A 27994-nucleotide genomic window follows, 5' to 3' on the forward strand; every position below is an offset into this window, starting at 1 on the left:
GAACCATTAACATTACATGTAATAAATTAAAAATTCAGATACCATGCTTAGTGCAGGATTTGGTGCATGTAAGTGTTCAATAACTATTAGCTTTGATTATGACTGAAAGAATTACAATACATATGTCTGTTTGCTGTGCCTTCTCCTTATATGATATAATGGACTGCCTTTAATAGAGTTAAGAATAGCTAATAATACAAGTACTGTAATATAAAATGAAATGAAATAGACTCTTAGGTTAACAAATGACAAATTTTAAAGATTTTCTAGTAAATTTATTTTGCAAACTTGTTGCATTGTTTTACTGGTTTATACTGTTATAAAGAGAAAAATATTCATATAAACAAAATTTTGACCACTGAACTACTTATTTTAATATGTTTATTTCTAATGGACCTTCAAATTTCAGCAGCTGGAGTTTATGTATGTGTTCTTGACACCCCACCCACCTCATCAGTGAGTCAGATATCTCAAGATACACAACATACCTACACGGATACAAACAAGCTTACTGTAAACAAAACTTATAATGTAAATAAGTATTCCTTGTTGAAACTTTTTATGTCCAGTTCATGTCTTGCCTGAAGTTGGAATATTTATATTTATTAGACAACATTCTCTATAAAGCAAAGAGTTTATCTCTTTGAAAACTCCAGCAAAAATTTTTCCCCCAAAAAAGAAAACTCAAGTAATTCTTGGGAGCATTATTTTTCTTACTGATCTAAAAGAATGGAGGTTGGATGACCAAAAAAAGAAAAAAATCACTCCAAATGATCAAAATAAAAGAGAACTGAAAAATAACATGTTTTATAGAATAGGGAGAAAAACAAATTATATAATCTATTGAAAATATTGATATTCAAAAACAGTTTTGGACCCATTGCCCAAAACTTAGATTTTTCTCAATTAATTAAAATCAGAAATGTTGGTTTTATTGTAGAAAGATACATTAATTCTTTAAGTCAGAATAAAAGGGCTGCACAATTTAATTTCTACATAAATGATTGGATATACAAAGTATCAAATATAAACAGTAGTGTAGCAAGGAAATACATTGGCAAAAATAATTATTCCACCAGTAGTAATAATTAAAACCACCACTTGCAAGATCTATACACAATAAATGAAAAATATTATAAGATTTTACAGCACACAACTGAATTCAACGCTAGTTCATTACTTTTATACTTCCTTCTTCTTCAGTATTAGAGGACCCACATTATCTCCTGTCAATTCATTGTGTTTATTATGTGAACCATCACAGGCAGGAAACTAAAAAGGAAAAAGAATTACAAGTGTTATTTTAAAAATAATTCAATATGTAGAAATCTGTGTGAAATGCTCTTATAAAGCACATTAAAAAAAATCAGATAGCTTTCCTAAGCTGTAGATATATTCTACATCTAACCTAACTACATTCCAATACCACAGCAAATCTAACAATTTTAAATGGTTAATTATTTGGCATAGATTTTAAATAAAAAACCTTGAATGATTCTATATGAATCAATAAAATAGATTTTTTAAAAAATAAAAATTAGCTTCTGTTCTCTGTAGAACTCTAAGTCTGAGCTCACCTATTCACTTAAAATTTTAAAAGAATGTAATTTAAAATATATTTACAATATTTTCTTATTATAAAACTCATGCATAATGTAACATTTTTGAAAAATTAAAAAACATTTTAAAAATTTCACTCATAGTTAACAGTTAACATTTTAATGTATTTTCTCTCTGCATTTACTATGTGTATCCATTTTTTTTAAATAAAAATATACCTTACTTGTTTTACATTATGCTTTCATGTCATTATTATTACTATTATCATCATTATTTTTGGTATTTTTCTGAAGTGAAAAGCAGGGAGGTAAAGAGACAGACTCCTGCATGCTCCTAACCAGGATCCACCCGGCAAGCCCACTAGGGGGCAATGCTCTGCCCATCTGGGGCATTGCTCCGTTGCAACTGGAGCCACTCTAGCACCCAAGGCAAAGGCCATGGAGCCATCCTCAGTGCCTGGGCAGACTTTGCTCCAAGAAGCCTTGCCTGCAGGAGGGGAAAAGAAAGAGGAGGGGGAAGGGTAGAGAAGCAGATGGGCACTTCTCCTATGTGCCCTGGCTGGGAATAGAACCTGGGACTTCCACATGCTGGGTCGACGCTCTACCACTGAGCCAGCTGGCCTGGACTCATGTCATTATTCTTTAAAAACATGATTTCTAGTCCCCCATCATTTTTATTATACCATACTTTAATCATTCCCCTATTATTAGACTATAGATATTTTTCTAACACTATTACAAAGGATGCTGTGATGAACATTACTGTACTTAAAACAATAACGTATGATCAAAGAATATACAAGAAGAAAACAGATCTCAAGATATTTACAAGCTCATACTACAGTGTGTCTGTAAAGTCATGGTGCACTTTTGACCAGTCACAGGAAAGCAACAAAAGACGATAGAAATCTGAAATCTGCACCAAAAAAAAGGAAAACCCTCCCAGTTTCTGTAGGATGATGTGGTAGCATGTGCGCATGCGCAGATGATGACGTAACACTGTGTATACAACGGAGCAGCCCATGGCCATGCCAGTCAAGATGTAGACGGTACAGAGGAAAGTTGTGTGTTCTGTGGCTCGCTAAATTCGAATCTATGACCAAAGTGCAACGTGAATATCGGCGCATTTATAACAAAGCGCCACCACATGGGAATAACATTACTCGGTGGGATAAGCAGTTGAAGGAAACCGGCAGTTTGATGGAGAAACCCTGTTCTGGTAGGCCATCAGTAAGTGACGAGTCTATAGAGGCTATACAGGATAGCACCTAAGGAGCCCTAAAAAATCTGTGCGTGAGCCCACATCGAACTGCACTGAATAGGTATGAAACTGGGAGAGTTTTCCTTTTATTTGGTACAGATTTCACATTTCTATCGTCTTTTGTTGCTCTCCTGTGACCGGTTAAAACTGCACCATGACTTTACGGACACACTGTATAAGGTACTGTACATACATCTCACTAAATTCTTGAACATTCTGTGACAATATATTGAGATTTAAAAATCAGAGATTAAATAAAGATTAATTTTCCCAAAGTCATACTGTAAATGACATCAGCTTTGAACACAATTTATTTGGACTCCAAAGCTTAAACTATTCCACTAAAACTTACATCCTCTTGGATAACATAAATATATATTTTAAACTACATGTGACTCTAGCTAACTGCTGTAACATGGTAAAAAGATCATTTTCTATCCTTCCTTGCTGCTCTAACTTTTCTATTGTAGGTAGTCTGGATCATAAAATGCAAACTTTAAGAATATAGGCTCTCAGCACTGAACACTATGGAATACCTCTCATTTCCAGAACCTCAAAACTGAGAGTTTAGCCTGACCAGGCGGTGGCACAGTGGATAGAGCGTCCAAGTGGAATGCAGAGGACCCAGGTTCAAGACCCCGAGGTCGCCAGCTTGAGCGCCGGCTCATCTGGTTTGAGCAAAAAGCCCACCAGCTTGAACCCAAGTCGCTGGCTCCAGCAAAGGGTTACTCGATCTGCTGAAGGCCCGCGGTCAAGGCACATATGAGAAAGCAATCAATGAACAACTAAGTTGTCGCTAAGTTCAATGAAAAACTAATGATTGATGCTTCTCATCTCTCCATTCCTGTCTGTCCCTGTCTATCCCTCTCTCTGACTCTCTCTCTGTCTCTGTAAAAACAAACAAACAAAAAAAACCAAAAAAAAAAACCCTGAGAGTTTAAGGAAAACATTCAACCACATAAAATTTTAGTGGACATGTAAATGGACATCTTACCGTTTTAGAACGCCAACACCTACAATAAGCTGCTTTAGTGAGACACAAATCTTCAATGTTTATTTCATTCACCACTTTGGGATTTTCCTTTTGTATTTTAAGATTAATCAAGCTATCCTTCTGCTGTTTTTTCTTTGGGAGGAATGGACGAACTGCAAGGTAGCCAAGTAGTGCGAGTACACCAAGGAAAGGCAATAACCGAAGCCATTCTGAAACTAAACGTACAGATTTGTTAGTCAGCAGTGCTCTGGTCACAGAACACAAACAACATGTCTCATCTTTGAGTTTATTCTTTACCTATTCTTTACTTCTCACTTTAACTTCTTCACTATTCACCTTTAAAACCAGGAATAAATAAATCAAACACCTTTACCTAGGACCCCCTTGTTTCATTTGTGACTAACTTCAGACTTGTGAAATGTAAAACAAATTTCAAAAGTGGGTCCTATATTAAATATCCTATCATTATTCTAAGTATATTAGTATTTATTTTGATTTCAGAAATTATGACCCATACCTAGAAACAAAATTCAGTATATGATGTATATTTTGTAGGTTTAGAAAATATTTCCATGTCTAAAAGCATATAACAGAATATCTAGTTTATCATTCATGTATAATTACAAACAGAACATGTTTTAATTTCTTTTACTTTCAATGCTTTACATTCTTTGATAAGGCATTATGATTCCTAATGAAACACCTACGTGTTGTGTAAAGGCTACTATTTTAAAGAACTAATTGAAATTTCCGTATACTGAATCTTCTCATTGTTAGATGCACCTTATTGCATAAGTGTTCTTCACGTGGCTTCTTTAGTACTCAGAGCATTTTCGGGCATAGGGAATATAAGTGATAATAAATGAAATGGTCCTTATGCCTGTGGAGACACACCAGAAAACTAAACATTTCAGCATGTATTTATCAAATGTGGGATAGTGTCCAGCCTCTCCTGCATTCTGTAGGGAATCCTTTCTGTCCTTAAGGAGTTATCATTTGACATCCTTCCCTGAGGGTCTACCTGATACCTTGCTAAGCACTATGTAAAATCAACTCAGTAGAAAAGAAAAACTGAAAGTTATGTGCCAAGGCATACTAATAATTGTAACAGACGATACTAAGAGTACAACTATATTATCTCATTTAATATTTTGTTAGCTTAAACAACTGTATTCGGTAGGTACTATTATTATTCCCATTTTTCATGTGGGTAAAACTATAGCTTAAGCAGGTTTAGTCCAGGACATTAAGTGCAAAGCTTGTTCTCAATCACCATGAATCAAGTCCAACATATATAACAGTTTATCTGTTCTTCTCTTAATTAAACTATTCACCAGACAACTATTCTTACTATTCAACTATTGAAAGATTGGCTTAGTAACAACTCTTACAAAATGAGACTTTTTGATATAACACCATGCCAAAGATTATGCATTCTAAATGAAACAACCCATTTATATGTGCATAGCAACTATAAGTGTGCCTGGCAGAGAAAAGATACAACAAATGTAAGCTTTTATTAAGAGATGAAGGGGACTGATAGCAACTCCTTTGAAAAAAATATTTTGCCAACTCAACTTAATGCTATATGGTAGAAATTCGGGAGGATACAATCTTTAGTCACCAGAATGAAGCTCTGTAAGAATAAGGGACTTATCTGGAATGCTGGCTACTGTAGTCTTATAACCAAAGTGGAAACATTCCATATAGATCCTTTGAATTAAACTTCTGGAAATGACAAAGAACTATTTCGGGGGGGGGGGGGGGGAGTGCTATCTACAGATTCTATGTTGTCCAATATAGTAGCCACTAGCCATATTGCTTTGATTTGTACCCAAGATTTTGTTTTAATCACATATAAGATAACAGGCACAAAAACAAGTGTCTTGAAAGAAAAGTTTATTACTTAAGAGTTCCTAAAAGGAGGGGACACCATGGCAAGCAGGACACATGAGAAAGTACCAGGGTTGATCAGAAGGTGACAGGAAAAGTGTGGGCACATACTTTATTGTAGCTTCCAGGAAACAGCAAAGTAGGGCAGGGTAAACAATTGAAGACTAGACAGTTTGAATAATTTCAGTGGACTCTAGGCTATTAAGATGGTCCCTAGTTGTTTCATACCTGGCCCAGGGTGATTTAGGGCAGAAGAAATCCTGCTTGGAGAGTTAGATAAAGGAGGTGGTTAAGGATTTGGACTGGTTGATTTGCATAGGAAAGGTAAGCTCCACAGGCAAGCTGTTTATTATCTCTATGAACTACCATATTTCCCCATGTAGTAGATGTTCCCATGTATAAGACTCACCTTAATTTTGGGGCCCAAAATTTGAAAAAAAAAGTTAACTTTTTTGGGGCCCAAAAAGTTAATAACTTTATTGCATAAAGTTATTTTTTTCCCCAACTTTTTCTTTTTTTTGGTGTCAGAGAGAGGGACAGACAGACAGGCAGGAAGGGAGAGAGATGAGAAGCATCAATTCTTCATTGCAGCACCTTAAGTTGTTCATTGATTGCTTTCTCATATGTGCCTTGACCAGGGACTACAGCAGACTGAGCAACCCCTTGTTCAAGCCAGTGACCTTAGGCTCAAGATGGTGAGCCTCACTCAAACTAGATGAGCCCATGCTCAAGCTGACGACCTCGGATCCTCCACGTCCCAGCCCGACACTCTATATACTGCGCCACCACCTGGTCAGGCCATAAAGTTATTAAACTCAAGTTTTATTCATCATAAAATTCATACAACTCCTCATCACTGTCAAAACTCCCATCTATTAGCTCGTCTTCATCTGTGTCTGATGACAAATCACTCTATTCAACAATGAGCGCAAAAACAAGTGCGAAAAAGCAGAAAATGCAAGTAAAAAAATCTACAGCCACTGTATAAGACACACCCAGTTTTTAGACCCCAAATTTTACAAAAAAAAAAAAAAAAAAAAAGTGCATCTTATACATGGGGAAATATGGTAGCTAGTCCTAGTAGGGGCAGGTTCACCATGGCCAATAAGGTCCCCAACATGTCAAAGCATCATAAAATACAGAAAGTAAAAAACACGATTAAACACAGATGTGGCTATTTAAATTGAGATAACTAAAATTAAATGAAACTCTATCCACTGCGCCACCACCTGGTCAGGCAAAAAACTTACGATTCTTAAATTTAGCATTTTCTATCTTAGCCGACAAATCTCAGAAAATGGTATTAATACCATTTTAAAATCTACCTCAGAAAATGTTCTTTTGACATAATAAATTCTTTGGTAAAATATTACATTCCCTCTCTATCTTTCCTGCTCTCTCTCTCTCTCTCACACGCACACACACACAACGCAGCGATATTCAACCTTTTTTATCTCACGGTACACATAAACTAATTACTAAAATTCTGTGACACACCAAAAAGAATATGAAAAATTTTTTTTTAATTTATTGATTTTTAGAGTGAGATGAAGGGAAACATCAATTTGTTGTTCCATTTATTCATGCACTCATTGGTTAATTCCTATATGTGCCCTGACTGGAGACTGAACTTGAAACCTTAGTGTACTGGGACAACACTGTAACCAACTGAGCTACCTGGCTAGGGCTTATATATGTTTTGCGAATCTGACAAAAAAAAAGTGTTATTTTAATTAATTCACACCAGACAGCTACTGTGTTGACTGTTGTCATTTTTTTCTACAACACACTCTAAGGGAGATGAGGTCAGTGCCTGACTAAATATCAGGTACTGCACATTTCAAAAATTCTTATGGCATAGTCTTTGAAAATCAGTATAAAGTAATGAAAGGTACTATTATCTCCAATAATAAGTAATAACATGTAAGTTTTAGTACATACAATCTGCTTCTAAATTATAAACTTAATTTTGACTACATAAAAGCTTTATGAAGGAAAATAATATAGCCTATAGAGCTATTAGAAATCTATTTATTCTTGCTGACTTTAGTGAAGAAAAATTACAGGAAAATCAAACAAAAAACTTAAAAAAAACTTTTTTAAACCAGCTATTTACTATGAACCTGTTTGATATATGTTAAGCCATTAAAGATATTTTAGATATTGTGAAGAAAAAACTATTACCAATAATTGTTGGGTATAATGTATATTTTGTACAGCATATATTTTATTTTTGTTTTAGAGTATAAAAAATAGTATTTGTTTTTAAAACTTTAGAAAAAATATAAAAAAGTCACTTTCAAGCCCACCAGTCAAGAGGAAGTCATATTTTGTTATATTTCCATAGTGGATTTTTTTGGGTATGTGTGTGTGTATGCTTTAAATATAGGTACTTAAAAAGCAAAAAGCAAAATTGATACCATAATATATATATATATATAGTCTATATCAGTGCTTTTCAACCTTTTTACACTTGGGGACCGGTGAAAACAGAATTATTTCAGGGACTGCCAAAGCAGAAATCACTGAGCAAAAGTGAATTTGACTAAGATCACCAGTTTTATAATCCTCATACAACATCAAGGCACTTAACTCTTTTCATGAGCAGCACAAAATTTCTGGCAGAATGGTCTACAGACTGGCAGTTGAAAAACACTGGTCTATATCCTACTTTTCTCACTTAGTATTAAATCAAAAACACTTCTCAATTCTTTAACATCCCTTGCAAGCATAAATTTTTTTTTTTTTTTACAGAGACTGAGAGAGTCAGAGAGAGGGATAGTTAGGGACAGACAGACAGGAACGGAGAGATGAGAAGCATCAATCATTAGTTTTTTGTTGCGACACCTTAGTTGTTCATTGATTGTTTTCTCATATGTGCCTTGACCGTGACCCTTCAGCAGACCGAGTAACCTCTTGCTCAAGCCAGCAACCTTGGGTCCAAACTGGTGAGTTTTGCTCAAACCAGATGAGCCCGCGCTCAAGCTGGCAGCCTCGGGGTCTCAAACCTGGATCCTCTGCATTCCAGTCTGACGCTCTATACACTGTGCCACCACCTGGTCAGGCGGAAGCATGAATTTTAATAACTATACCCACCTATTATATCCCCCAATAACAACAGCAGATCTACAAGGGCAGGGACTTTGTCTTCCTCACCACTATATTCTCATTGTCTATATCAGGGGTCGGGAACCTATGGCTCGCAAGCCAGATGTGGCTCTTTTAATGGCTGCATCTGGCTTGCAGACAAATCTTTAATAAAAAAAAAATAATAATAAGGTTAAAAATATAAAACATTCTCATGTATTACAATCCATTCATTTCCTACCGCTCATGTTCATGGTTGTGGGTGGCTGGAGCCAATCACAGTTGTCCTCCGGGACAACACCAAATTTTTAGTGGATAATGCATAATGTATACAGGTCGTTGTATGGCTCTCACAGAATTACATTTTAAAATATGTGGTGTTCATGGCTCTCTCAGCCAAAAAGGTTCCCAACCCCTGGTCTAAATAATGCGTGCCTCAATTTATTTTATTTTACATTGAAATATAATTTAGTGTTCAGTGTGTTGCACTTTGTGTTAAGTGTTCAATTAGATAAAGTTTTCAATTATATAGACCTGTAAATACCACCAAAAACAAAATACAGGGTATTTTCATCACTCTAGAAAGTTTGCTCTAGCACAATCCCTTATTTCTGAACTCTTTCATCAAATTAAATGCTTAATATTTATGAATGAAGAAATCAGATCAATACGCTATTGTTAAACAATTTTGTAACTTTTTCACTATATAACTATTAAGTACCTACTATATGGAAATGTGCTAAATGCAAATGCAGCAGCTGTCTTATTTGTCTCTATGTACCCAGTGCTTAGTACAGTGCCTGGTACAGAGCAGGATTTCAAATAACTAATTCACAGTTTATCTGTTGTATAAATCTAGACTTTCATATACTTGGAGTCAGGTTTCTTTGGTCTGTGAAATAGGAATAATAATCATCATTCATTCATTTGTTCAACAATACAAGATCTATCACATTCCAAATATGTACTACACTAGGTGCTAGGGATACAGGCTGATAGGTAAGGTCCCTGCTCTTATAGGGTACACATGTTAGAAGAAGAGATTAGAAGTCACAGTCCACGTCGGCCTAGCGTGTGGAGGACCCGGGTTCGATTCCCGGCCAGGGCACACAGGAGAAGCGCCCATTTGCTTCTCCACCCCTCCGCCGCGCTTTCTTCTCTGTCTCTCTCTTCCCCTCCCGCAGCCAAGGCTCCATTGGAGCAAACATGGCCCGGGCGCTGGGGATGGCTCTGTGGCCTCTGCCCCAGGTGCTAGAGTGGCTCTGGTCGCAACATGGCGACGCCCAGGATGGGCAGAGCATCGCCCCCTGGTGGGCAGAGCATCGCCCCATGGTGGGCGTGCCAGGTGGATCCCCATCGGGCGCATGCGGGAGTCTGTCTGACTGTCTCTCCCTGTTTCCAGCTTCAGAAAAATGAAAAAAAAAAAAAAAAGAAGTCACAGTCCATACCCCTATGGAGCTTTCCATCTACTATGGGATATAGATCCATAAAAAAAGGATTATAGTACTGTGTAGTATGTGCAATTATAAATAAGTAATACAGAAGACAAAGTGATAAACTCATTGCAGGGTTGAGCAAAGAGGAGGATTTGATACCCAAATAGGTTTCTGGAAGATGAGTAAGAGTAAAGGAATCCACAGGCAGATGGGAGGAGGAACTACATTCCACCCCGAAGAGACAGAATAGGAAAAAGGCACTGAGATATGTCATACACGAAAGCTTAGAAAACTAACTGCTACACCACTGGTGGGATATAACGAAAGTGAAGAGAGACTTTAGAAGTGAGCAGGTGCCAGATTATGAAAAGCTTTGATATAAAAGGAAACCACATAAAATGTGTGCTGAAACGAAGGCAGTTGCCATGAAAGCAGAGAGGACAACTGGATCCCCTAGAATAGTGCATGTGCACGTGTGTGTGAACTTTCTGAGGAAGCAGTCTATACCTTTCATTGGGATCTCCGAGTAGGTCTGTGATCAATCCTCACTCACCCTGAAACATAAAAACTGCTAACTCAGGTAATCAAATCAGTAAGATTTGGTGATTAAGTATGGAGCATGAGGTAAATACAGGAAGTGAAGCTCCTTCATGATTCCCAGATTTCTGGTTTCCTTATCTGGATGTATAGTGGCACTGTCCTCGAATTAAAAAAACAAAACAATGTAAGAAGAGTAGCTTTAAGCACAACAAGAAAGTGCAGTATTGCAGAAGAAAGAAAAAAATGAGGTGTCAACATCCTTAAAAAATGTAAGGGAGAGACCAAAGTTCAACAGATACCAGCAAAAAAGGACACTAACAGATGGCAGAAGACATAGCTTTCTTTGAAAGAGAGTAAAACAATTCCAATGTGTAAGATACCAACAATCTCTATTTCCTCATCACACAAACTCAAGGCTGGAGAGAAGAAGAAGACACTAATAAGAGAGATACAGGGCAAGTGCTATCTTCAGGGAGAGTTTTATTTTACTTAGGGAAGAAGGTGCCTCAAACATTAAGCATTTTAGAATTTAAGTCATGATTTGAAGAAAAAAATGTGGAAGAATATCAGGGGTTGCAGGAAAAAAAGAGCATTTTTAGCTGTAGTTAAATCAAAGATGGAACTAGCTGACCTCAACATTCAATCCATTGAAAGGGTGCCCAGTTGTTAATATTTTATTTACTGTTGAATGTAAAAGGATTGAATTTCCTTAAAATTCTTCCTAGTTTAACAATTTCACTTCTTTTTTTTTTAAACTGAATCTTTTTTTTTTACTTTTTTTTTTCTTTTACAGAGAGAGAGTCAGAGAGGGGGATAGACAGGGACAGACAGACAGGAACAGAGAGATGAGAAACATCAATCATTAGTTTTTCATTGCGCGTTGCAACACCTTAGTTGTTCATTGATTGCTTTCTCATATGTGCCTTGACCGCGGGCCTTCAGCAGACTGAGTAACCCCTTGCTTGAGCCAGTGACCTTGGGCTCAATCTGGTGAGCTTTTATTCAAACCAGATGAGCCCACGCTCAAGCTGGTGACCTTGGGGTCTCAAACCTGGGTCTTCCGCATCCCAGTCTGATGCTTTACACACTGCGCCACCGCCTGGTCAGGCACAATTTCACTTCTGATAGACCTTCCTCTATCAGTGATGTTTTTCTGTTTTCATTTTTTATCACCTGTTTCTAATTAAAAAATAAAAAATGAGACTACACTAATACTATTAATACTAATATTCATTTTGTAATATTCTATTTCCCATTATTAAAAGAAACAATAAGACTAAGAAGTTAGAGTGAAAGAACTAGCACCATCAGAAAATCATGACCCCCATGGTCGCTGGCTTGAGCCCAAAAGTCACTGGCTTAAAGCCCAAGGATGGTGGCTTGAACAAGGGGGGTCACTGGCTCAGCTGGAATCCCCCACCCACCCACCAAGGAAGGTACAAGAAGTAATCAATGAACAACTAAAATGACACAACTGCAAGTTGATGCTTTTCATCTCTCTTCCTTCCTCTCCCCCTCCCTTTCCCTCTCTTGCTCTCTCTCAAAAACAAAACAAATATATATATAAAACCCTGTAGCCTCCACTGAAAATGTATTCAAGTATATAAAATATTTCCATCACCACAGAAAGTATTCTCCTGTCCCTTTCTAGTCTATATCCCATCACTGATTTCTATAACCAAAGCTTTTTTCATTCAGTTTTTGAGATTCATCAGCAGATCAGTAATTCATCCCTTTTTATTGCTAACCAGTATTCCATTCTATAGATATGCCATTATTTGTTTATTCTCCTGTTGGTAGTTACTTGGATTGCTTCCAGTTTGGGATAAAATAAATAAGGATGTTATGAACATGCTTGTCTTTTGGTGGAAATATGTTTTCAACTCTGTTCCACTTCTAAATTCTTTGTTCAAAATAGGCTCTTTCTTGATAAATAGAGCTCAAGTCCTTAAAGTCTTAGCTCTGACATGTTTGTGTTTCTCTGGTAAAAATATTGTCTTTAGGATCAAAACTAATTTATTAAAAAAAAAAAAAAGGCAAACTAAACCCTGGCCAGTGGCTCAGGGGGATAGAGTGTTGGCCTGGCATATGTACATCCTGGTTCGATTTCCAGTAAGGGCACACAGGAGAAGGGACCTTCTGCTTCTGCCCACCTCCCGTCCCCTCCCGCCAGTGGCTCAATTGGTTTGAGCATGGCTGCAGGCACTGAGGGTTGGAGCACATCAGCCTCAGGCCCTAAAAATAGCTCAGCACTAGAGCATCAGCCCCAGGTGGATCCTGGTTGGGGTGCAGGTGGGAGTCTGTCTCACTATCTCCCCTCCTCTCACCTTAAAAAAAAAAAAAAAAAGGAAAACTATATAATTTAAGTGAGGAGGAACTACCATGTTCAAAGTTTAATAGCTAGCTTTTAAATCTAGAAGTAAATAATTTTCTGACTTTAGTGTATTGTTCTATTTTAAGAGTTTATATGACAGGGAAAGCTTTTTTAAAAGGTCAAAGTATTAGAATACACTATACTTCCAAAGGGCAAAATCATAGAAATTTATCATAAAAGTCTCTTAAAAATGTGACATACTAAAGTAGGTAAGTTGTTTCTGATAAGGACTGTCTGTAAAGACTGTATGGTAATAAGTAATTAATGACCTCAAAGTGTTTACTAAGAATGCAGAGTCATCATGAGAAAGTCAATTAAAAAGAAAAAAAAACTGAATCTAAGTAGGGAAGGAAAAACAGGCAACAATAATGTGAACTTTAACTTTTTTTGTCCTAATTGTCAGAGAGAAAATGAACCTGTATAATCCAAATACATGTAATAAAAAGGAAAAGAAGAAAATGAAAGTATTTTAGTTTCCTAAACATTTACACATTATTGAAAAGTTATTTTTCAGGTGTTTACTTCAACATCTATGTATGGATTGTGTAAGTAGCTCATTCAAGATAGCCAAATAACAAGGGAAGACTCAGATTGGAAACTGCTTTGCTTCAAAATAGATTCTGCAACTGCTACATTGTCATTGTCCAGTGTAAAACAGACTATCTCACTTTTTTTTATAAAGCAGTTATTACAAACACATTAATGTTTCCTAAACAATTAAGCAATACAATGAGAATTAAACTGTAGACACACTGCAATGGGACTTAAATATGTACTATTAAGATATTTACCAGAGAGTTGTCATTATTTCTGAGAATCAGTCCTCACAATAAATATTTAAGAGCTTTAAAGAGGAAGTTAGCATATATTATTGATTTAAGAAGAGATTTAGGTTGAATTTCCTTAATGCTTTTAGTGGGTATTAAGTATTTGTTGACAGGAGGGATCTTCAAGGAAAAAAAAACACTTATAAAATCTTCTAGCGCCTGATCAGGCGGTGGCACAGTGGATGGAGCGTCGGACTGGGATGTGGAGGACCCAGGTTCGAGACCACGGGGTCGCCAGCTTGAGCGCGGGCTAGAGAAAAAAAAAAAAAAAACAAAACTCACCAGCTTGGACCCAAGGTCGCTGGGTTGAGCAAGGGGTTACTCGGTCTGCTGAGGGCCCGCGGTCAAGGCACATATGGGAGAGTAATGAAAGAGCAAATAGGGTGTCGCAACAAAAGACTGATGATTGATGCTTCTCATCTCTCTGTCTGTCCCTATCTATCCCCCTCTCTCTCTCTGTCCCTGTAAAAAATAAATAAAAAATCTTCTAGCCACTAAATCAAGTATCATACTCTTTAATCTGCTTCAACTACACTCTTTACAGAAAAATGAAACTAATATAAAACCATCCACCATCAGAATTAACACACATAATTCAGGATTGGGGTAGGAGTAAGAGGCCATTTTTCTGTTAAAAATTCAGCAATTAACTTATGCAAATTATTAAAAAGGTAAGTTGGCAAGCAGGAACAAATATCACAAAATGACCATATCCTTGTGACCTGGTATTATTATTTTAGTGAATATACCCAAAAGTGTAATTCAAAAGAGAAAAAAAGTAACAATTGCTATTAGTACAGGTCTACTTCTACTGAACATTATGAACAAAAAAAAAATATTTATATAAATATTCCAAATGTCCAGCTGCAGGGAAATGGTTAGGTCTACTGTGATGTTAATCTAAAATAATATATGTTAAAACAAGATGAAGAATACATTAAAACAATTTTACATAACTGCAATTCTATCAGGATAAACTGAAAGTATCAGCAGACTCTGTTTACAAAGACTTGATCTGAAACAATTTTTTCATTTTATATTATTTTTATGTGGCTTCTGGTATTTAGAATTTTTTTAATGTTTATTATTCAGTTACCATGGTTTCTATTCAATCACAAGCTTTCTACCAAATTCTTGAACGTCTAAAATGTTAATATGTCACAATTCATTTCTCTACAGAGCAAGTGTCTCTCTCCATAATTCAAAGAATCTCTAGATTTGTACATCATCTAGTTTCCCCATATGTATCTGTCCACCTATCAGACTTTGCCATTAAAAAAAAAAAATCTCTGAGAGGGGCTATCTCCCAAGGCACCCTATTTGTTTGGGGCAAATTTTAAATTTTTTTTAAAACTTCCTTGTATTGGAGCTGAAATTCATTTCCAAATAATTTTCACTAATTTAGTCCTGTCTTTTGGTCTACACAAAATAAATCTTTCAGTCACCCTTCCAAATGCTGTACTTTAAATCAGCTAACATAGATCTCCAGACTGCTCCAAGCAAGCCTGTTTACTTAAAAGTTTATCTTAATTCATGCTTAATGTTCCCTGCAGCTCAGAACATGAGTTCAATGTTTGCTTAATCAATATGACTTTTCCCCCTTAACATCCTAATCAAGTTCTCAAATATCCCACTTACACTGTAATGCTCACAAACCCAACAAAATCTTCCTGTATTCTGGAAAATTTCAACCTTTAAATTTGAAGTCCTGAGTTGTGGCCTTTTTTTTTTTTAAGACTTTTATTCATTTTAGAGGAGAGAGAGAGAGAAAGAGAGAGAGAGAGAGAGAGAAGGGAGAGAGGGGCAAGAGCATCAACTCCCATATGTGCCTTGAGGGAGCAAGCCCAGGGTTTCTAACCCGACCTCAGCGTTCCAGGTCCTGGGTTTATCCACTGCGACACCACAGGTCAGGCTGTGGGCTTTTTGTAAAGGAGGGATCTTAAATACATAATGTTACATACATATATATATATTCATTGCATTTCATTTTCTAAAATTGGGCCATTGGACTAGCCTTTCAACACTTTGTTTCTTTCCTTCAATTTGATTTTCCTCAACTGCCTCCAGACCCACAGTAATGGATGGAGGCGCCCTCAAATGCCCTCATGATAGGTCATCTCTCCCCTATGGGAATGGAGATAAATCTTCTAATTTTGTTACTAAATATGCCTGTTTCTCTTTCACACGCTCACTCAACCACACGCTGTGGATAAAACCCAGCTGAGAGCTGGTACTGCCTGATACACAGCGGCCTGGATAATGATGACTTGTCCTGCTTTAAAATAAACAAGCACACTGCTGAGAGCGATGGAGATGGATAACATGAGTCAGGTCTCAACTCAGCGCCTTCTCTGGAGCAAACCAGCCTCTCACCACGGGACACCGGAGACAGCGACAAGGAGGAGCATCCGAGCCGCCAAACTCCGGGAGAAGCCCCACAGGCGCTCCAAGGCGGCTGCGCCTACGTGCGCCGGCGTGCGCCCGCCGGGTCATGGGGTCACGCGCCACTGCCGAGACCGCGCCGCCCTTTGGCCCGCAGCTTTTTAGACAACCCCCATCCCACACCACCCCGCCGGGGGAAGCGCGCGAAGATGGGCACCGACTGAAGGGAGGGGGGGTTACCTGTGAGCCGGGCAAAACCGGTGATGCTCTCAGGGACCGGGAGCCGCTTAAGGTAAGCGGGGAGCTGCACCTTCACGATGCGGGCCACGCTTTCCAGCACCATCCTCGCCAGCGGCGTCCGCTTCTCTCCGAGCTTCTGCGGCTCCCGCGCCGAGCTGCCGCGCCTGCGCCGAGAGCGAGGCGGCCGGAGGCGCTGAGTCCCGGCCGGCTGCGGGTGGGGCTGCGCACCCCGGAGGAGATGACCTGCCTGGCTCCGATTGGCAGCGGGGCAGTGACGTAGCCGGGCGCGCGCCGGCTCGGGAGCCACGGAGCCGGTTGGCAGCGGGTCTTCCCTGAGTTGGGATTTCGAAGAGAGCCGTCGCGTGGACCCTTTTAGGTCGGAAGACGCTGGAGATCAGCAGGGAGTGTACTGTGTTGGATAAGATCATGCTCGCAAGAGCGCTTTGTAACCTAAACAGTACCTTTTAAAAGTGGGGTTCTCCCCACGTCTCTTTCTACTTCTGCCCCTCTCGTCTCGGCCTCTTCTTCCAAGAAAAGTTTGCGTGCTGAAGGATTGCACACTTACCTAAGAGGACCTCCACTCCCACGGTGCCTAATTTTGCGCTCTCATTCCTACAAGTCCGGTTTTTTTTTTTAAAAAAGAGAGAAGTTAAAATATTCTACCTAAACTAAAATGCTTATAGCTCTGTCCCTCCGTAATTTAGTGCAACCCTGCTTCCAGGCTCTGAGACTTTTCCCATTCAGAAAAAACCTGTGATAATCCTTCCTTAGGGTACTTTTTTTTTTAGGTGGGACGAGGGGTGATAGGCAGACTCCCTCATGGGGATGCCCGCCTGCCCCCCCCTCCGCAGCCCCTTTTGGAGCTGATGCTGGAATCTACTGATCATACTTTTAGCGCCTGAGGTTGACCTGCTGGACCAACCAATGGAGCTATCCTGGTGAGGTGGGTGGGGTGGGTAGGGTGGTGGCTCAGCGGCTACACTGGAACCAGTCAGCCAATGGCTGTGGGAGGGGAAGAGGGAGAGAAGAGGGAGGAGGAGAAATGCAGATGGTCGCTTCTGTGTGCCCTGACTGGGAATGGAACCAGGACGTCCGTATGCTGGGCGCACACTCTATTCACTGAACCACAGGCCATAGCTTTCTTAGACATTTTCAGTTCCTTCTGCAAACTAGTTCTTTTTTCAGTTAACTAAAACCGGGAACGCGATAAAGCCTTAGGGTTTCCTTTATATTTTGTTGCATGTCTTTTACTACAATCTAAAGTACCCGTGAAACTTTCAATTTTATTTTTACTAACATTTTTTAAAAATTGAGGGGCATAAGGAGATAAAGGAGATAGCTTCACTCCCTTGAAACACCATTCTTGACATGACTTTGCTTCATATTTTTGTTTGAAGTGGGATAGCTGAAGTAATGCACTTGCTGACTGCATGTTGTGTGTCTTGTAATCTTAATTCAGTGCCTCATTACAGTTCTGAACTTGACTTGCCAATAAAATAACATAAGTACCAAGCAACTTTTCATTGGAGTGTCTAAATTTAATATTTGTGATTGTCATTGACTAATAAAAAACTAAGGTCAGTAAGATGGTTCATTGGAATCTAGGTAAATGTTTCTTTATCCTGTCCAAAATTGTCAAATACAATTACAATGGAAATTCTATGAAAATGTTTGGATACAGGTTCACGTTCATGAGTTTGAGTAATATAAAAGTGATATGCAAGGGGGTGGGGGAAGATATATTCAGTGGGACACTTGCATCTATGTAAACACAAATTAAAATCATAAATTAAAAAAAGTGATATACAGAGTGATTAAAAGGTTGGTGTTTACATTAGGGTTTCCTTTTAGGAGTTTACTTTTGGTTTGGTGGAAAGAGGACCCTTAAGCTTGTTTATCCTGAATATGATGATTATAAACATCCTTATCCTCTGGACTATTTTGTTGGTGGTTACCTTTAACTTCTGCTGATCAGATAATAGAGACACCATTGAACAGATGGGGGTAGATACCAGTTGGGAGCAGGGCATATTAGGGGGAAAAAAGTTTGGATAATGCCATTAACTATTTGTCTCTTAATTAGAGGCTTTGCAGTTTTGACAAGGGCAAAACAAGCTGGTTGAATGAGATCTTAAGGGTTCTAAATTTTTTTAAAGGAATTAAAATATATATACTTCGAAATAACAAAGTAAAATGTTCAAGTGCCATATGTACAGTTTGATGTGACCACCACCCAGATCAATCTCTCTCTCTCTCTCTCTGTATAATATATTCAAAACCCAAAGATCTTTTTTGTGACCTTTCTAAGCACCACCACCACTATTGTCTTGCTTTGCATGTTCTTGAACTTCATAAAAAAGAAATTCTACAGTATGTTTTTTCTTTCCTTACTCCCCCTAAGCAGTTTATGAGGATAGCTGGTTTGTTATTTCCAAGTAGAAGAACTGTAGTGAGTGCAAGTCTATATCGATGATGAATGAAACATTTTTCTTTTTTTTTAATTTAAAGATGTGAATGCATACAGTAGCTATTTATGATGCAGTATATGAGCTATACTAATATATAAACGAAGCGTTTCTAACCCCACCAATAAAAATAAGTCTCTATTGTGCATTACAGGAAATACATAGGATCATTTACAACATGGATGGACCTTGATGACATTATACTGAGTGAAATAAGTAAATCAGAAAAAACTAAGAACTGTATGATCCCATACATAGGTGGTTCACAAAATTGACTCAGGGACATTGATAAGAGTACAGTGGTTACCAGGGGGTGGGGAACGGAGAAGACGGTGTTGGGTGGGGGGAGCGGAGGGGCATAAAGAAAACCAAATAAAAGGTGATGGAGAACGATTTGACTTTGGGTGATGGGTATACAATATAGTTGAATGTCACAATGATCTGCAAATGTTTTCTCTAAATCTATGTACTCTAGTTCAGTGGTCCCCAACCTTTTTTGGGCCACAGACCGGTTTAATGTCAGAAAATATTTTCATGGACCGGCCTTTAGGGTGGGATGGATAAATGTATCACGTGACCGAGACAAGCGTCAAGAATGAGTCTTAATAAAAGTGAGACTAAGAGACATTGATAAGAGTGTGGTGGTTGTGGGGGGGGAGGGGGAAGAGGGAGAGGGGAAAGGGGGGGGCACAAAGAAAACTAGATAGAAGGTGACAGAGGACAATCTGACTTTGGGTGATGGGTAGGCAACATAATAGAACGACCAGATAACCTGGACATGTTATCTTTGAATATATGTATCCTGATTTATTGATGTCGCCCCATTAAAAAATAAAATTAAATTTAAAAAAAAAGAGTGAGTCTTAGACAGATGTAACAGAGGGAATCTGGTCATTTTTTTGAAATAAAACATCGTTCAGGCTTAAATATAAATAAAACAAATAATGTAAGTTATTTGTTCTTTCTCTGCGAACTAGTACCAAATGGCCCACGGACCAGTACCGGTCCGCGACTCGGGGTTTGGGGACCACTGCTCTAGTTGACCAGTGTCACCCCATTAGAATTAATTGTCTAAATAAAAATTTTTTTAAGTAAAAAAATTACTAGAAATTTATATTTTATACTTGATTGTATAGATCAAAATAAAGATGACAACACTTTCTAATTTAGAAAGATATTTTAATGTAATACTAATTAATTTTTCTCAGGACATTTTAAATAACATTTTAAATAGGATTTTGAAGTCAAGGAAATATACCATTGTTTTTAGTTTATTGACTGTTGCTAATAGTGCATTTTTATCAGATTGAGCTGCAGAAATCGAATTCTATAATTGGTCTTTGATTTGCTTGCAGATATTTATACAAACCTTCAAAAATGGTTAAGAATACTGGAATAAAAATTAGACCATGAGCAGCCCCAAATACCATAAGAAACATAACATTAAAAAATGTCCTGCAAAGAAACAAAAGGCATCCATATCAGAAAAGAAGAAGTAAAGGTATCACTTTTTGCAGATGATATGATCCTATACATCGAAAATCCCAAAGAATCCACAAAAAAGACTACTAGAAACAATGAGCCAATACAGTAAGGTCACAGGATACAAAATTAACATACAGAAGTCAATAGCCTTTCTATATGCCAACAATGAAACATTTGAGAACGAACTCAAAAGAACAATCCCCTTCACGATTGCAACAACAACAACAACAAAAATACTTAGGAATAAACATAACAAAGAATGTAAAGGACTTATATAATGAAAACTATAAACCATTGTTAAGGGAAATCGAAAAAGATATAATGAGATGGAAGAATATACCTTGTTCTTGGTTAGGAAGAATAAATATAATCAAGATGGCCATATTACCCAAAGCAATATACAAATTTAATGCAATTCCCATTAAAATTCCAATGACATTTTTTAAAGAAATGGAGCAAAAAATCATCAGATTTATATGGAACTATAAAAAACCCTGAATAGCCAAAGCAATCCTAAAGAAAAAGAATGAAGCTGGGGGCATTACAATACCTGACTTCAAACTATATTATAGGGCCACGACAATCAAAACAGCATGGAATTGGCAGAAAAATAGACACTCAGACCAATGGAACAGAATAGAAAACCCAGAAATAAAACCACATATATATAGTCAAATAATTTTTAATAAAGGGGCCAACAACACACAATGGAGAAAAGAAAGCCTCTTCAATAAATGGTGCTGGGAAAACTGGAAAGCCACATGCAAAAGAAGGAAACTCGACTACAGTCTGTCCCCCTGTACTAAAATTAACTCAAAATGGATCAAAGATCTATATATAAGACCTGAAACAATTAAGTACATAGAAGAAGACATAGGTACTCAACTCATGGACCTGGGTTTTAAAGAGCATTTTATGAATTTGACTCCAATGGCAAGAGAAGTGAAGGCAAAAATTAATGAATGGGACTACATCAGACTAAGAAGTTTTTGCTCAGCAAGAGAAACTGATAACAAAATAAACAGACAGCCAACTAAATGGGAAATGTTATTTTCAAACAACAGCTCAGATAAGGGCCTAATATCCAAAATATACAAAGAACTCATAAAACTCAACAACAAACAAACAAACAATCCAATAAAAAAATGGGAAGAGGACATGAAGAGACAGTTCTCCCAGGAAGAAATACAAATGGCCAACAGATATATGAAAAGATGCTCATCTTCGTTAATTATTAGAGAAATGCAAATCAAAACTGCAATGAGATACCACCTCACACCTGTTAGATTGGCTATTATTAACAAGACAGGTAATAGCAAATGTTGGAGAGGCTGTGGAGAAAAAGGAACCCTCATTCACTGTTGGTGAGAATGTAAAGTAGTACAACCATTATGGAATAAAGTATGATGGTTCCTCAAAAAACTGAAAATAGAATTACCTTATGACCCAGCAATCCCTCTACTGGGTATATACCCCCAAAACTCAGAGACATTGATACGTAAAGACACATGCAGCCCCATGTTCATTGCAGCATTGTTCACAGTGGCCAGGACATGGAAACAACCAAAAAGCCCGTCAATAGATGACTGGAAAAAGAAGATGTGGCACATATACACTATGGAATACTACTCAGCCATAAGAAATGATGACATCGGATCATTTACAGCAAAATGGTGGGATCTTGATAACATGATACGAAGTGAAATAAGTAAATCAGAAAAAAACAGGAACTGCATTATTCCATACGTAGGTAGAACATAAAAGTGAAACTAAGAGACATTGATAAGAGTGTGGTGGTTACGGGGGGATGGGGGAGAGGGAAAGGGGGAGGGGGAGGGGCACAAAGAAAACTAGATAGAAGGTGACAGAGGACAATCTGACTTTGGGTCATGGGTATGCAACATAAGTGAACAACAAGATAACCTGGAGTTGTTATCTTTGAATATATGTATCCTGATTTATTGATGTCACCCCATTAAAAATAAAATTATAAAAAAATAATAAACTAAATTTAAAACAATATCCTGAAGATGTATGCTTTAGCTGTAGATAAAACAAACACCCCTATTATTGTTGAAATTGCAGTTTGTAACACAGGGTAGCCTAGCACATACAGTGTCTCAATTGCTTTTTGGTTTACTGAGGGATTAGAACTGGAAACAAATGCAGAGGAAATATGTGCAGAAAAATGGAAAGAAAACCCTATACAGATGACAAGATTAATCATGGATATGGATCAAGATTGATGTTCCAGAATGTCATGAAACCCGTTACTCCTACAATCACAGAAGCAATAGCAAAAGTTACCCAAAAGGCACACATTGGATGAGGAATTAACAATAAGGAAACAATGAACATAGCTACTGATGCAACAATGACATTTCAAATAGTATTTTCTAATATTACAGTTTACTGACCAAAATATATGAAGGCCAGGTTGTACACCATTAGAGGAACTTCACAGTTTTCAGCCAAGTCTCGTAACTGAATTAACATCTCTTTATTGACCAAAGAAGAAATACCCATTGTCTGAATAAAAGCCTGGGAAGAAGTGATTTCATGTGATGATGAAATATTAATATCATATGTAAGACGTGGAAAATCCACAAGAAAATTGGAAATACTGTTTATAAAAGTATTCTTATCATTTACATCTTGTTTGTTATGTTTCATATATTGTACAGAGTCTCGTAACCAAAACTCTGTAAGACTTTTATCTACATACTTACTGTTTTCAAACTAAGACATTTTTACAATATTTGCCTAGCATCTTTATCCTAGTAGTCAACAGTTTTGGTAACAATAACCATAACCCTGGGACCATAATCTGAAAAAATATTTTTCCTCTACATTAAAATATGGTATAATGTAGGAATCATCACTTGCCAAATTTCAAAGGTCTAAACATTCCTACGTTTGGAAACAGCCATATATACTACTTATAACATACAAAATGTATAAAAGCACTACAAAAATCTTGGACTTAGTATTTGTGAGAAAAGGCCCAAAATAGTCTCTAAAGAACACATTTATTGGATGGATATCAGCTTCCTCTTCATCCGGGAGACAATCAAATTGGAGACAGAAGCATCTTTTTAATGAGGAACATTTTTGGTCAGGCATATCTGGCTTTTTTAACCAAAGTAGACAGACTGCTTTTTTTTTTACCATCCAGGGCCATAATTGCTCCAAAATAGGTGATGCTATAAAAGAAACAAAAGACCAGTGTTGTTCCTGTGTTAAAGCAAAAGTATTGTACAGCCCTGAAGGACGACAAGGCCAGGATGTTAGTGGTGGTGGTGATTGTAATGGACACTGCCTCTTTTGAATAAACACTGGACATTCCTTGTTTTAAGCTATCTGAAGTTGGTCTTCTGCCAGGCAGAAATCATGATAAACTGTCATCAACCCCAACACTTGTTAAAAAAAGAAACAATTTTTTAAAATATTTTTTAAATAAATTTTTATTAATGTTAATAGGGTGACAATAAATCAGAGTACATATATTCAAAGAAAACATGTCCAGGTTATCTTGTCATTCAATTATGTTGCATACCCATCGCCCAGAGTCAGATTGTCCTCCGTCACCCTCTATCTAGTTTTCTTTGTGCCCCTCCCCCTCCCTCTTCCCCTCTCCCTCCTTCTCTCCTGTGTCCTCCCTCCCCCTACCCCTGGTAACCACCACACTCTTGTCCATGTCTCGTAGTCTTGTTTTTATGTCCCACCAATGTATGGAATCATGTAGTTCTTGGCTTTTTCTTTTTTACTTACTTCACTCCGTATAATGTTATCAAGATCCCACTATTTTGTTGTAAATGATCCGATGTCATCATTTCTTATGGCTAAGTAGTATTCCATAGCGTATATGTGCCACATCTTCTTTCTCCAGTCATCTACTGAAGGGCTTTTTGGTTGTTTCCATGTCTTGGCCACTGTGAACAATGTTGCAATGAACGTGGGGCTGCATGTGTCTTTACGTATCAATGTTTCTGAGTTTTTGGGGTGTATACCCAGTAGAGGGATTGCTGGGTCATAAGGTAATTCTATTTTCAGTTTTTTGAGGAACCACCATACTTTCTTCCATAATGGTGTACTACTTTACAGTCCCACCAACAATATTTGCCTAGCATCTTTATCCTAGTAGTCAACAGTTTTGGTAACAGTAACCATAACCCTGGGACCATAATCTGAAAAATATTTTTCCTCTACATTAAAATATGGTATAGTGTAGGAATCATCACTTGCCAAATTTCGAAGGTCTAAACATTCCTACATTTGGAAACAGCCATATATACTCCACGGCCTCTCCAACATTTGCTATTACCTGTCTTGTTGATAATAGCTAATCTAATAGGTGTAAGGTGGTATCTCATTGTAGTTTTGATTTGCATTTCTCTAATAACTAATGAAGATGAGCATCTTTTCATATATCTGTTGGCCATTTGTATTTCTTCCTGGGAGAACTGTCTGTTCATGTCCTCTTCCCATTTTTTTATTGGATTGTTTGTGTTTGTTTGTTGTTGAGTTTTATGAGTTCTTTGTATATTTTGGATATTAGGCCCTATCTGAGCTGTTGTTTGAAAATATCATTTCCCATTTAGTTGGCTGTCTGTTTATTTTGTTATCAGTTTCTCTTGCTGAGCAAAAACTTTTTAGTCTGATGTAGTCCCATTCATTTATCTTTGCCTTCACTTCTCTTGCTTTTGGAGTCAAATTCATAAAATGCTGTTTGAAACCCAGGTCCATGAATTTAGTGCCTATGTCCTCTTCTATGTACTTTATTGTTTCAGGTCTTATATTTAGGTCTTTGATCCATTTTTGAATTAATTTTCATACAAGGGACAAGCTGTAGTCGAGTTTCCTTCTTTTGCATGTGGCTTTCCAGTTTTCCCAGCACCATTTATTGAAGAGGCTTTCTTTTCTCCATTGTGTGTTGTTGGCCCCTTTATCAAAAATTATTTGACCATATATATGTGGTTTTATTTCTGGGTTTTCTATTCTGTTCCATTGGTCTGAGTGTCTATTTTTCTGCCAATACCATGCTGTTTTGATTGTTGTGGCTCTATAATATAATTTGAAGTCAGGTATTGTAATGCCCCCAGCTTTGTTCTTTTTCCTTAGGATTGCTTTGGCTAATCGGAGTTTTTTATAGTTCCATATTAAATCTGATGATTTTTTGTTCCATTTCTCTAAAGAATGTCGTAGGAATTTTGATGGGAATTGCATTAAATTTGTATATTGCTTTAGGTAAATGGCCATTTTGATTATATTTATTCTTCCTATCCAAGAACAAGGAATATTTTTCCATCTCATTGTGTCTTTTTTCGATTTTCCTTAACAATGCTTTGTAGTTTTCGTTATATAGGTCCTTTACATTCTTTGTTATGTTTATTCCTAGGTATTTTTTTGTTGTTGCAATCGTGAAGGGGATTGTTTTGGGGTTTTTTTTTTAGTTCGTTTTCTAATATTCCATTTTTGGCATATAGAAAGGCTATGGACTTTTGTATGTTAATTTTGCATCCTGCGACCTTACTGTACTGGTTTATTGTTTCTACAAGTAATCTTTTTGTGGAGTCCTTCGGGTTTTCGATGTATAGGATCATATCATCTGCAAAAAGTGATACCTTTACTTCTTATTTTCTGATATGAATGCCTTTTATTTCTTTGTCTTGTCTGATTGCTCTGGCCAGAACTTCTAGCACCACATTAAATAAGAGTGGAGAGAGTGGACAACAACCCTGTCTTGTTCCTGATTTAAGGTGGAAAGTCCTCAGTTTTATGCCATTTAATATGATGTTGGCTGATGGTTTATCATATATGAAGAAACAATCTTTATAAATATTAATATCCATTAAAAATTCAACAGATCAAACCATTTTCTTTGTTCATCTCTTAAGGTCTTATTTATCTTGCCCAATCTGTGCTTTGATACTGCTTTCTCTGATTCTGTTTGTCTCTGAATCCACAACCGAACTCATCACTCCTTTTGTAATAACTGTGTTTTATACATCCTCCTATTCTTTGCATGCAGCACAGTATATTCTACTTCTAAGTCTTTATGTAGGGTGTTTCAACGATGAGTCAGGAAACCTGGTTAACTGGATGTTAGTCAAAGCAGAATTAGCAATGCATCTTTGATTTTACTAGTTTATGTGACAGACCACTTTCTCTCATAAGCCATTTCGCACTAATGCACATACACATTAAGTCAACATTCTGTTGCTTAAAATATAAGCTGGACTTAAGTATTCTACAGTAAGCATCTAGCTATCAATGTGGTATCATGTGAGGCACCACAGAGTTTACACACACCACATAGTTTTCTTGCTGCTTTGTTTTTGATAGCCAGAATGCTATTATTCAAACTTCACTTGCCCAGTTTAAGGCCTTATCTCATTAAAATGGAAGTTCTCTTGATACCAGAAATATGTACCAAAGTAAATCTCAAGGATCCTTTAGATATTAATGCCTACTATGTAATTAGTTCTTTTACACAAAGACATTTCATGATTGGTTCAGAATGAAGCAGACTGAAATCTCCCCAAGACTGGGAAAGGACTACAAAGTAAAAGGGATTAGAAAGAAGAGCATGAGCCTGTGGTAGATAAATTTTATCTCTTCAAAAGTTTTCTACTAGAGCTGACTGCTTTCACTCATGCACACCTTTGTTTCCATGTGTACTGATATAATTAATACTTGGAACTAAAATGTTAATTTAAATTTTGGGGGATCGTCTCTATGGACTGCATGGGAGAATACTGGGAATTTCAACTTTGCTTCTAATTCAGATGTTCTATAGTTATAAACAAAGAGAATCTAAATTGACATTAGTTTATGTACTCTGTCATCAATTCCCACAGCTATCACTTTTGAGGATTTCAGTTATACTCACCTGGACAAAAGGGAAGAATCAAAAGTACTAAGAACCAAGAATGAACTCACTGATATTTACTATTAGAAATTTAAAAACTGGTTTTGTTATTTATAGAACATTGATAAGAAATTACCTGCACATAGTTCTTGAATTGCTGCAATCACACACACTCACACACATACACTCATACTCCTATGCACAGACTATATAAAAATGGTTTATATTTAATCAGCCAATTATACACACAGTTATTTACAGTTGTCGGGAACACTGAGTGATTAAATGTGGGTGCATATGAGGAAGATGTGCCCTGAGGAACTAGAATAAATAACATCCAGTCTACATCTCATCTGCTAATCTCCCCCAGGAAGCCAAATACTCTTTCTTCCAAGTTGCTTACTTTCCAAAATATAAACACCTTTGTTTTCTCATGCTATTGTGAAATAAATTCTGAAATTACAAGAAAATAAAAGATAAACTTAAACAACTAATTCCTCCCTTCAGGGATAATTTCTGCTAACATTTTGATGTTTATCCATCCAGAATTTGCTCTGTACAGATATACAGATGTAACTGT

General features: G+C 37.2%; 1 protein-coding gene and 1 pseudogene across 1 annotated transcript; both read right to left on the reverse strand.

Annotated features, from left to right (window-relative positions):
• Nucleotides 1-253: 253 nt before the first annotated feature.
• CISD2 (CDGSH iron sulfur domain 2) lies at nucleotides 254-16811 on the reverse strand. The gene is made up of 3 exons (XM_066233477.1): nucleotides 16594-16811; nucleotides 3815-4029; nucleotides 254-1272 (listed from the first exon to the last, which is right to left on the reverse strand). The coding sequence occupies exons 1-3, from the start codon at nucleotides 16694-16696 to the stop codon at nucleotides 1183-1185; spliced, it is 408 nt and encodes a 135-aa protein (XP_066089574.1). The 5' UTR covers nucleotides 16697-16811; the 3' UTR covers nucleotides 254-1182.
• Nucleotides 16812-18477: 1666 nt separating this feature from the next.
• Nucleotides 18478-27994, reverse strand: part of LOC136306592 (patched domain-containing protein 3-like) — a 34622-nt pseudogene continuing 25105 nt past the window's right edge.

The sequence above is a fragment of the Saccopteryx bilineata genome, chromosome 5 (assembly GCF_036850765.1).
Source record: "Saccopteryx bilineata isolate mSacBil1 chromosome 5, mSacBil1_pri_phased_curated, whole genome shotgun sequence".
NCBI lineage: Eukaryota > Metazoa > Chordata > Mammalia > Chiroptera > Emballonuridae > Saccopteryx > Saccopteryx bilineata.